The sequence below is a fragment of the Antedon mediterranea genome, chromosome 4, assembly GCF_964355755.1.
Source record: "Antedon mediterranea chromosome 4, ecAntMedi1.1, whole genome shotgun sequence".
NCBI lineage: Eukaryota > Metazoa > Echinodermata > Crinoidea > Comatulida > Antedonidae > Antedon > Antedon mediterranea.
In genome coordinates this window covers 9,528,586-9,541,173 of record NC_092673.1, presented here as the reverse complement: position 1 = coordinate 9,541,173, position 12,588 = coordinate 9,528,586, and the positions used below count along the sequence as shown (strand labels likewise).

General features: G+C 32.0%; 2 protein-coding genes across 8 annotated transcripts in view; one reads left to right on the top strand and one right to left on the bottom strand.

The window, feature by feature from the left end:
• The window catches only part of LOC140046563 (general transcription factor 3C polypeptide 5-like), a 53,967-nt gene extending 47,328 nt beyond the window's left edge, over positions 1-6,639 (top strand). The window contains exons 7-8 of one of the 2 annotated variants that reach the window (XR_011844810.1): positions 4,464-4,621; positions 5,414-5,491. Coding sequence is in view for 1 of the 2 variants with exons in the window: in XM_072091257.1 (XP_071947358.1) it covers positions 5,414-5,559 (146 nt within the window). In the remaining variant the exon portion in view is untranslated. Of the gene's footprint in view, positions 1-4,463; positions 4,622-5,413 lie in introns of both variants that reach the window. The other variant, XM_072091257.1, reaches the window with a different exon arrangement.
• Positions 6,640-8,537: 1,898 nt separating this feature from the next.
• LOC140046567 (uncharacterized) overlaps positions 8,538-12,588 on the bottom strand; it is a 131,451-nt gene continuing 127,400 nt past the window's right edge. For 5 of the 6 annotated variants that reach the window (XM_072091261.1, XM_072091260.1, XM_072091262.1 and 2 more), the window contains 4 exons: positions 10,732-10,851; positions 10,500-10,596; positions 10,225-10,373; positions 8,538-8,931 (listed from right to left, as the gene is read on the bottom strand). In XM_072091261.1, coding sequence (XP_071947362.1) covers positions 8,736-8,931; positions 10,225-10,373; positions 10,500-10,596; positions 10,732-10,851 — 562 coding nt within the window. In that variant the 3' untranslated portion in view covers positions 8,538-8,735. The remainder of the gene's footprint in view (positions 8,932-10,224; positions 10,374-10,499; positions 10,597-10,731; positions 10,852-12,588) is intronic. The other variant, XM_072091265.1, reaches the window with a different exon arrangement.

Here is a 12,588-nt window from a genome sequence, read left to right as displayed (position 1 = left end):
CCATTGTGGATAAGTAACGATATTTAATTTTGTCCAGTATTATTAATGTTGCCTTTTATCAGATATCACTGTATAATGTTAGTACAGTAACAATTTCAAATTTGACTTCGGCAGTTATAGTAAAATAATGTGCAATAATCGATACAGTAGTCGATCCATTATGGATAAGTAACAATATTTAATTTTGTCCTGAGTATGTTTTTATTTATTTATTGTATGTCTTTAGGCAATGTGGCCAAGGATTACCAATAGTGAATTAATCACTGTCCTATCAGATAGGTGGTAATCCCCCTGATACAGGGGCTATTGTGTGAACCAGTTCACCGGGGTAACCCCCTACTCTTTTTTGAATAATGAACTGGGTTTCTTTAAAGTACACACAGGTTATAACTGTGTACACTGGACCTACGGTTTATAGTCCTTATCCGAGAAGACTTGTTCCACCACCAGAACTAGGAGCGAGTCGGCCTCGAACCCTTGCCGATGTTGTTGTTGGCTCTTTAGGTACGGTAAACGGCGCCCCTGCCTTAACCGCTCGGCCATATGACTCACTCATATGTGATATGTTGCATTTTATCAGATATCACTGTATAATGTTAGTACAGTAACAATTTTAAAATTGACTCGGGCAGTTATAGTAAAATAATGTGCAATAATCGATACAGTAGTCGATCCATTATGGATAAGTAACGATATTTAATTTGGTCCTGAGTATGTTGCATTTTATCAGATATCACTGTCTAATGTTAGTACAGTAACAATTTTAAATTTGACTTGGGCAGTTATAGTAAAATAATGTGCAATAATCAATACAGTAGTCGATCCATTATGGTTAAGTAACGATATTTAATTCGATTCAGTTTGTTGCGTTTTATCAGATATCACTTTCTTATGTTAGTTAGTAAAATAATGTGCAACTAGAATTTAATTCGTCACTTTGACGAATTATAGGTGATCATTTTTATCATTTTAATGAAATTAACATTTTTTAAACATGCACGTACGTTAACATACGATCGTAAAAAGCTGATGTACGCCATCCTATGACATGATGCATATACACGTATAGTGCTGAGTTGTACCTATTATGTACAGTATATACTGTATATCTATATACAGTGTAGCATAGGTGAAATTACGGGACCCACATCATGTTCTAATTTTTTGGTATGATGGAATTATCAAAATAAACTCGAAGATGACAATTTCGAAAGATAATGAATTGAGCAAAAAAATATAAGGATTGGAAGAGAATTTGACACGTAGAAGCGCGGTGCGCGCTCTTTAAAATTTGTATAACTTTGACGAAAAAAATGAAAAAACTACTTTTTAACTTCAACTGGCCATATGATAACGTTATAACATCCGATAGGCATAATTTTTAAATAAATTCATATCTACATATTATCAGCTCTCATAATAAGTTACAAACATCAAGGTCAACTTTAATTCAGAAGAGCTATAAGATATTCAAATGTATGGTGTACCTGAAATTACAAGACCTTGGTTATTCAAGTTTTTACGCGTGATGACGTCATCAAAATAAAATGTTGACAACTCATGAGAAAGATAATTAATTGTGCAAGCACATACTAAAATGTCTGCAAAAATCGAGCTAAAATAACGGAGAGGCGCTCTATTGAATGTGATAACACATACAAAAAGATAAATATTACTAATTTTTAAATTGAAGTGGCCATTTGATGACGTCATACCATTTTAAACGTCTAATGTGTATATATATTTATATCTACAACTTATTGGCTTCCATAATAAGTTAAAAAAATTGGGGTCACCTGCCATTCTGAAGAGTTATATTCATTTTAAAAAGGCCTTATTTTTTATTTTTACCTTTTTCATCACTTTGATGCAATTAATTTGCGCATTTTGGCATTTTTAATCTGCTCGTATAGCGTTATTTTAAGTCGGAACTGACTCAAATTTGGTGAATGTACTAAGGATGGTGAGTAGAATGCGATTTGTATAAAAAAATCGTATTTTTTACGCTTTTTAAGTATCGCGCGCGCAAATATTTTTTTTTGCGCAGTAATTTTTTGAAACACGCAAATGGCCTAATTCATGCTCTAAATTGATCAAAACTTAATTTGACCTTTTTAAATTTTTAACGTGCGATTTCGTGCGCATGACCCTACGTGCACGTGCATTTTTTATTTGCTAATATTTTTACTCTTGACCTGAAGTTTACGTGTATTGAATTTCATTATTATGTGATAATTAATTATGGAGATATGATTGATAATGTGATTTCACAAAATTGCGTATACGTGACGTCACAGGTGAGTGATCACGCTGAAAAGCTTATTAGGGCTAAGTTAAAGTATTTGAAAGACATTGTGAAATTTTTGTGATCATTGTTATTCAACTTTTTGAGATATTTGTTACACAAAAAGTGTACAGAAAGAAGAATAATAATAACAATAAAGATTTTGTACAATAACAATAGGTGATCATTTTATTCTAAATGATCACCTAATAATCAATACAGTAGTCGATCCATTGTGGATAAGTAACGATATTTAATTTGGTTCAGTATTATTAATATTAATTAATGTTGCCTTTTATCAGATATCACTGTCTAATATTAGTACAGTAACAATTAAAAATTTGACTTTGTTTCAGTTAAAGTAAAACAATGTGCAGTAATCGATACAGTAGTCGATCCATTATGGACAAGTAACGATGTTTAAAATGTTGGCAGATTAAGTTATTTGTTGGTTTTTATCAGTCTAATTCACATGAAAACGGTTACTTTTTTTAAATTTAAATTGAATTAAAAATACAGTAATAGTGTGTAATCGATAGTCTAATCTATACCTTACCAGTATTTATTGTCAGTCCGAGTCCGTATCACGTATTTCTAACTCAGCTGAACGCCATTAGACGACATACGCGCCGAGTATATAGCCGAATAGGGGGAAACTGCGGACCTTTAGGGCTGCTGTCTGAGCTTATGTACAGGATAAAGTTGCTGTCATTGGTGTTTTTGTCATCCCCAATATGTACTGCTGCGATTAAAAAAAGATTCAACCTTGTATCGCTTCATATGAATAAACCCATTTGGGCGTGGCCCTAAAATGTTGCTGTTTGGCGCCCCGTACAGGATAAAGTTGCTGTCATTGGTGATGTAATCATTAGCCCACTGCGAATGATATCCAAAAAAGTTTACCCCCTATGTTATGATCCCCACAGGCCCTATGTACAGGCTGTGACCCGGCAGCAATTTCGAATATTGCATCTCGCCCTAATACGCACCTAACTACATCATCAAACCTTTTGTATCTTTTCACATGAATAAATCTTCCGGGCGCCCGGTCTAACATGGTGGTGATCAATATGTTCTAGGATTGCATAATAGTCATGTTGTCTTATAGGGATTACGATGCAAAATTAAAACCAAATTAAACATTATCTGTTAGTATGTTGTATTAATATTACAATAAAGAAAGAATTACGAAAATCTGACTTTTTGAAATATAGGGTATAAAACATCGCTGAAAATGATCGTTTTTAGCCACGAAAGAAGTAAAACAATTTGAGGCCTCACAGTCGACAATTGTCTTAACTACGCCATTTTTGGTTAAAATAATTACACATAATTATGTCATTATTTTTACGATTTTGCCCCAAAACTTTGATTTGTGCATAATTGTTATAAAACAATAAAAATAATTCAATTTAGTTTATATTTTTATTTGTTATACGTATCTTCATCAATATCCAGTTGGAAAAATGTATTCCATAAGAATTTCTTATAGAAAATATAGTTTTTATCATTGATTCGATAAAAAACATGAAATGATGTCATCAATATGCAAATTACTTTTTTCACGCTGCTGCTCTAGCCCGCTACGTCCCATTAAAAAATGGAAACTCCACTATGATTTATTGATTCCAGCTGCTACAGTAGACCCAACAAACGGCTGGGAAAGAGTCTATTAGGACATGTCATGCTAAAATTACAAATCCCTATATTCACTGTCAGTGTCAGATATTCATTGAATTATTATCGAAACAGTCCATTAAAGTTTGTGTTTGTAATAGGATACTTCACAATTGAAATATCTAGGGTGATGAAGTGACCCCCAGATTTGAACTTAGCAATAAAATTAACTAAAGTGACAGAAATTGAGTATTCACTTCTGTAACAAAAAAAGTAATATTTATTCACATATAAAAAATGAAAAGAAACCCAAAAACCATTGTCTGACAGACAATTTAAGTATTTGTTGCTTTAAATTACATTTTTTCAGGTAAAATAACTATCTATTATGTGACAATAAAATGACACATTCAAAAACATTTGAAATAAAAAATATTTTTCAATAAGCGAGCAGCGTTTTTTGTAAGAAATATTTCTTGTTTTATACCTAACTGTAGACTAACCTTTTGCCCATCACACACCACAAAAATAATCATGTTTTTCTTAAATATATTACGCACAGAGGTGGGAATAATGCTCCGCAGTAAAAGGGTTAATGAGCTTAGTGGCTTGTACAAGGCCAACACATAGTCAGCATCATCTATGTGGCAGATTCTCAATTACAGTATAGTGCACTAGCAAACACAAGGATATAAGATAGATCTCAGTCTTAAAGCTCAGGTAGAGGCATGAATTTTAAATATAATATTTGTAATAGAAATCAAGACAAAAAACATGCATTTCCCTTAAAATACAAAATTAGTCAAAATTCTGCTATAAAAACCAGGAAGACTTTTTTCAGTAGTTAGGTGAAAAAAGATGGTGGATATACGGTGGATAATTTTTGCTATAGCATGAAAAAAAAAATAGAAACGTAAAATTCAAGTTATATTACTTATATTTAGTCATCTAATAACATTTTTTACCACACCGTTTATTTTTCACAGTTTTTTAAATATGCCTCTCTATTTACAAGATTGTGTACGAACGAATAGAGATTTTACTGTGTAATTTGAACTATCCCCCCACTGATAACAAAGTGCTTATTTTAAACGTGCTTATTTTAAACAAGCTCATGTAACACAAATAAAATCCAAACAATTATGAAACATAGTGAAAAATATAGATCGATAATTATTGGAATGTATGATCAATAGAAATGTGTTGCCTGCACCTGGCCTTTCAAATTCTCTTGTATATAGTAGTGAATAAAGTTCCATATCTTTTACTTGAATCTGTTGTCTGTGTGTTATATCGGATTACATAATGATAAAATAATTCAACCAAAAATTCAATTTGACTATTTTTCATTAAACTACAGTTTTTTTCAGGTAAATCATTTTTTAACCCAATTTTTTGTCAAAGTGAACTGAAAATGGTATATTAAACGAAAACATTTTTAAAAATCTCTTTCAGGAGGATATATCTTTAAAGCTTTTCACTATTACACCTGCTGTTTTTTTTTTTTTGCAGTATCAGATAAAGAAACTCAGGAAATTGAAAGAAATGAGGACGAGGATGGAGAAGGGGACGAGGACGAAGAAGGGGACGAAGAAATTGATGATGAAATGGTAAACGAAATTATGGAATATTTCCAGCCAACACTTCAAAATACATAAAAATAAATGTATCACTATCATGTATGATTTTAGGTTTTAATTACATTGGTATGCCAAACTGTTAAATTCAGCCTATTTAGAATAGCAGGGCAGAGCTGTGTATGCAAATTAAGTATTTGTAACAATGTAAAGGAGGATGAAAGGAAAAAATGGACAATGCACATTTCCTAACCAGAGATATACATCCGTAGTTACCAACAATTTGTTACTCCGCCATTGGTTTGGACTAATTTGGCTGTTTCGAACGTTTATCTGAAAGTGTTTATTGACAATACCGGGTCTTTAAAATTGCAGCACCAAAATTAGTCTCAATGCACTATATTTAGGCACTAGACAGTCTGATGTGTACGATGCGGTAGGACACTATGGCATGCGGTAGGACACTATGGCATGCTGTAAACCACACCCTTGTGCACAATCTATAACTGCTCTACTCTGCTGCCAACTATTCAACATTGATAGAAGATGGAAGCAGCAGATAATTAAACATTTATTCTACAACTACCTTATCTCTCTTTCAACTCAAAATATCATCAACATCTGTCATAAACATGAATAGAAAGTAGTACTTCTGCATCATTTGACATTATTTTCGTGTGTCTAGGATTTACGGTTTACGAGTTCTGAGGAATCGGACATTATCTGAGGTCAAATTTGAAGTGGCCTCAAATCTTAAAAGTTGCGAATTTTCGATACGAGTTGTCATACTAAATTTCATGCTTCTACCCAAATTTGAAGTACCGGCCCTTTTTTTGGAGCTAAAAGGAACCCCACTATTCATCTATAATTGTTCTTTACTGGTCGTATTTTTTTTATATCAAGAATTAAAGATTTGATCAAGAAAAACTATTAGTTATGGCTATTGTTATTACAATGTGTGTTTATTTTGTGTCATATAGTTTACAAATAATTAATGTTTATGAGTGGAATAGTGAATGATGAAAGGTTATTATTTCAACAAGCTGAAGCCGAGTTGAAATTTAACCATTCATCATTTCCCCTATTGGGTGTCACAACACCCAATAGGGGGAAAAATGTCAAATATTTATGTTAATGTTTTTTCCTCTTGGGTGAATATTACGAAACAACAAAAAAATGTTTACATTAATTCATAATTCATGATCACCTATAATAAGTTAAAACATGATGCTGACATTTCATTTGAGAACAGATTCATATACAGTATAGTGAACAATAAAAATACTGTAAACATGATGACATCTTCAACATGAAAATAAATAATTAATATTGCACATTTCTTATTAGGTATTGACCAGGTACAGTGAATGAAACCAAATAAAAAACAAATTCATAGGAAAAAATATTAAGCCAGACCTTGAATTTTTACCTGCAGTAGGTTCACGGAGAGTTGATTTCATTGTTATTGCAAATATACAATTCAACTCTGCGCACTATGTTTATTGCCATCATTCATCAGATTAAATATATTTTATTTCCATCCATTGAGCCTACATTCAACATCCATTTTGTAATAACAGTATATATGGACACTGATGCTTGGTAACTGTGATAAACATATACTTTATTCAGTGTGGCTGTATTCCGCCATGTTCACATAGTGGGGCTATATACTTTATGTATGGAGCACAATGAAGCCACTCTGGATATTACAGATTTAAATTCCCATAGGGGGCCTGTAACTTAGTGTCAGCTAATTTTAGGTTAGGGCATGGGAAGCATGTTATCTCCCACATTACCTACTCATAAAATAAAGATCAAATTTTGAACAGGTATGTTCTTAATAAAGTGTAAACAATTCTTTTTATCAAACCAATTACGAGAGATTAGATGGTAAATACCTTCTTTTCTTGACGGTTTCGTTGTTCCTTTCATGAACAACTTCTTCAGAAGAACGACTACCTGTAATTAGGCTGACTGACCTCTAGAGGGCCATGTCTGTCTACAGGTCAGATATGTGACTCAGTTGGTGTGCGCCTTCATCTCGGTTTTTTCTTTGTTTGTAGAATTTCATATATGCAGTTTAACTTTAGTCTTATCAATCTGATCTTTGTGGTGGACAATAATTTGGTGAAGTGAAGAATGAGGTGAATGGCGGTGTTAATGCCAAACTCTTTAAACACTTTACTAACTCGTTCAGATAGACCTGCAACATACGGTATGACATCAAAATCTTTTTTATCTGTGATGTTAACTTTCTTCTTGGATGTTTCTTTTTGTTTTACTTATTTGTTGTTTTGCTTCTTTGAACTAAGATATAGCAATGCTTTGTATTATAGATCAAATGTCAAAAATAGTATTTTATTTTTTTCCCAATTTTCTTATTGGACCAAATAAGATTGTTACTATTCTGTGTTTGTTACATAGACAAGAAAGCAGAAGGCTATTTGATCAACTCCAATGCATTCGAAATGCATGGCATCCATCTGTGGGAGAGCTTCTCTCTAGTCTAAAATATGGCTGCGTCAAATCAAATAATCAGACACACCAATATCACTACGCTGTGCCAAGAAAGCATAATCACCACAGGGATGTATTCTAAAACGATCCTTGTATACAAATTTCATAATTTTTTTAAAAATTGTTGATTAAGCCCCGTGGCCATCTTTTAGAGAACTTCTTCATAAGATCCACCTTCAACCACCATGTTCGCCCTCCCTTACATAATTATTGTAAAAATGGCGGCCATTTTGAATTATGCAAATTAGCCGCTCCCATAGGGTCAAATAGCATCCAGCAGAAATTGAAATAAAGAGTATGGGGAACCAACACGACATTTGGTGATATTGCAAAAATTTGAATCAAACACTCTCATTTGAGCCCTAGCAGCCTCCACTGCAGATTGAAGAACACATTTGTATTTTTAATTGTAATTTAGTGTTGAAAATACCAAAAATGTAGGGATTTGTGGTGGTTATGGTGTACAGCCCATGAACTGTTACTTCAGAATGTAATTCATTGATTTTTGTAAATCAAATATGAATAAATACAGCAATAACAACTTTTTGATTTATTTTGTTCAGGGGATTTGTTTAAATAATACATTTATTATTAATTACATTTGTTCATCTGTTACTAACTTAACCTAGTATAGCAGAATAAAATACTGCATTATTTATTAATACAGAAACATATATTTATTGTTTAATAAAAACTAGTGGCCAAAAAATATTTTATTATGTTTTTAGTATTTAACATTAAGGTGTAGGCCTACTATGGTTCGGAGTAGATGTGCGCATATTAGTGCTTTTAATTGAGAAGTCTGGTGCTTGAAGGCCACCATGCTGTGAATTTTCAAACAGGTAGAGAGGGCTCTCATTAAGATTCATTGCATACGCTCGTACTTGAGCACGAGTGAGAGCCTGGCAGATGTCACTTGATGTATCGCTAGTCCTGAAAGATTTTAAATATAATATTAATATTGTATTTATTTCCACCAAAATACACAACATATTGAAATATATAAAAACATCATACAGCAGGAGCAGGGCAGATATTACTGAGGGAAAAGTTCCCATTTCCTAAAAGGTTTAATATAAACTAGATTTAATTCGTCACTATGACGAATTATAGGTTATATGCATTGATTTAAATAAAGATAATTTATTGATTTAAGATATTTTGATTGATTGATTTTCTCAGAATCTTTAGTTATTTATAATATATTATAGGATTTTGCTAACGCAAATACAATAGCCGGTATCATAATCCAATCAAAGATCCTTCTGCGTATACAATGTCATAAACCACATTTGTGTTTTTAAATAAATTTCATTATAAATCATCTGTATAATCTATACACTAAAAAATACAATTGAACAAACAATACGGATAATAAAAAAAAATCTTATTTCGTTTCGTTTCCCAAGGTGAGACTCGAACTCGGTACCTTGAATGCTATAGACACGAGCAAAGACCACCGAGCCATACACAACTGACTAAAAATTATGGAAATATTCCTCCGTGTATTTACTATGCAGTAACCATTTTGGTGCAGATAGATTATTACATACCGCAATGAATTATAATGTTTTACTATGATGACATCTTTAAAGATTTTTAAAAATAATGCACTGTCAAACTATATACTTTTAACTTTAATATATGAACTTCTTAAGGAAGAAAGTTAATGCTAAGTTTGTTATTTCGGCCTAAGAAAATGTTATAATTTGTTTGATTGTCGAAATTAATTTTTGTAAATTTAATATGCCATTAATGATGACTTAATCAACTTTTGTTCTCTTAATTTCATAATAAATCATACATATGATACATACACTTCAAGAAAATGAAATAAAAAATCGGTGTTCCCGAGCATTCTAACGATGTATATAGTCGAGTCAAACTGTTTCATTACCCCAAAAAAATTGCAAGAAAATGTTTTTTGATGAATTACAATAAAAAATGGTCTCAAAAAACATATATCAAAAGTTTACCAAAATCGGACTACCGCAAAGGTTCAAAATTTGACGTTAAAAAAGATGGCCGCCAATTTTTGAAAATCGGTAACCGCTTGTAGTAGACAGCTGTATTTGGTGTCAAATTGTTCAAAATATATATGTTTATATTTACACTTTTTGAACATTTTGTTGAAACATGACCGGAAATAGAATTGTTTTGCCTGCTATAAATTTTATATAATTGTCTTTTGGTTCCATGGCATGTAAAATGATGGTTTAACTGTACCTGTCATTCTTTGAACTAATGATGCCATCTCGTCTGTCTAAGAATTTGCTGATAACATCTTTAAGATTATCCTGTAGATGGCCGATTGTTTCTTGATCTGCCAATCGCTGCATGTGAATAACATGAAGTTTCCATTCAAGTTCTCTGATCTATTGATTAAGATTTTATGGAGTATATTTAACACCTAACTCTAGATGCCAGAACTTCTTTGTAGTCAGTATTCATAAAACAATAATGTTAATATTGAAGATTGCTCTTTTTACCAAGTTAATTACCTTCTTTTTATCATCACAATCATTCTCCTGCGGCACAGATTTCATTGATTTGACTTCTGAGCTTAATTTCTTTATCATAATCTCTAGGTCTACAATACTAATAAAACATTACCAAATAGACAACACCTGAATTCTGTCAATGTGGCAACAACAAATTTATTGGGAAATCAGTGGTAGTGTGAAGATGAAGAACAAGTAAGCCTTTACTATTGTTATACTTTATGCAGCTTACCTTTGATCACTTGTATTTCTATCATTTTTAAAATGTTTTGACTTTACTTCCTTCTGCTTTTCTTCCCATTCTAAAATCTGCTTTTTTACACTACAAAGTTCCTGATCCTTGTCATTACAACTTAAAAAATAAATGTTAAATGTGATGATCCCCCCACTTTGAATTATCATGGGTGTTTATTTACGATGGTGGTCCATCCAGCCAAAGCTGATCATTAGGGACCAAACCCAAAAATACATCATGACGAGACATAAACATGTTTTTAAAATAAAAATTAAAATAAAATAATTTAAAGATAATGTAAGTGCCAAATCCAAGCTAGGTATACTGTGCTTGTGTTCACTGAAGGGTGTCAAGTGAACAGGTGACCAACCATATGGGTTATGCTAATGAGGGCATAGCTTGCTTGGGCTGTGGCTGGCAGTTGGATAGTTAGGCTTGTTGGGTAAGGACCTAGCAAGCACAAAAGGCTTATTTAGAAGCCTAAGCTGGCCTAGCTATAGAAGTGGTAGATGTACCAAGGCTTACTTAGAAGCCTAAGCTGGCCTAGCTATAGAAGTGGTAGATGTACCAAGGCTTACTTAGAAGCCTAAAGCTGTAGTACAGTAGTAATTGAGATAGTGTATAGCTATAGCTGCACATGTTATCCAGGCATATCTTTGGTAAGCAATTGAGACTTATCTTATTATTATTATTATAGTTGTAATTATTTTAAACCAAGAATTATTTATATTGTATTGTTTGATCTATGACTTATTTAGATACTTATGTAAGGTCTATTATTATTGTATGGAATTATTTATGTTTAGATAGTATATTTAGATAGTCTTTAATAGAAATAGCTCTATCCTTAGTAGGCTTAATATTAGTTAGTAGTTTTTTTCTCTTGGCTACTAAGGATTTTATCATAATTTCTTTGACTACTTTCTGACTACATAAAATAGATAGGTGACATAATAGGTACTACCTATTAAAAGTACACAGTAAGTAGTTGTATCATAGTTGATGTAGCACTATTTAAAGTAGGCCTTTAAGCTACACCATTGTTAGTAGTTTTTAATAGATATTTTTCACCTTAAGAGTTTTTATGTAGACAGGGAATAGTCTCCATCTATCTATATATAATAGATATTTAGTAGGTATGAAAAAAAAGTTAAATGTAGTTTGTTAATAGGTTATAGATAGCTGCTGTCTATCTATTATAAATAGACAGTTGATAGATAATAGAAAACTGTGTTACTCATAGATTTCTAATAGACTTGTAGTAGTCTCCATCTATCTATATATAATAGATATTTAGTAGGTATGAAAAAAAAGTTAAATGTAGTTTGTTAATAGGTTATAGATAGCTGTTGTCTATCTATTATAAATAGACAGTTGATAGATAATAAAAAACTGTGTTACTCATAGATTTCTAATAGACTTGTAGTAGTCTCCATCTATCTATATATAATAGATATTTAGTAGGTATGGAAGGAAAGTTAAATGTAGTTTGTTAATAGGTTATAGATAGCTGTTGTCTATCTATTATAAATAGACAGTTGATAGATAATACAAAACGGTGTTACTCATAGATTTCTAATAGACTTGTAGTAGCCTCCATCTATCTATATATAATAGATATTTAGTAGGTATGGAATATAAGTTAAATGTAAAATGTAAAATGTAGTTTGTTAATAGGTTATAGATAGCCGTTGTCTATATTAGTGCGTGTGTATAACAATTGTTACACCCAAATTCCCGCTTCTTTTTTTTGCAGCAGCAGCAGGCACGATGCAGATGATCAGAGAAAAAAGGAGCATTCGCTTGTTGTAGGCCTTTTCGATCAGACCATGAATGTTTATTTTTATTCCAACC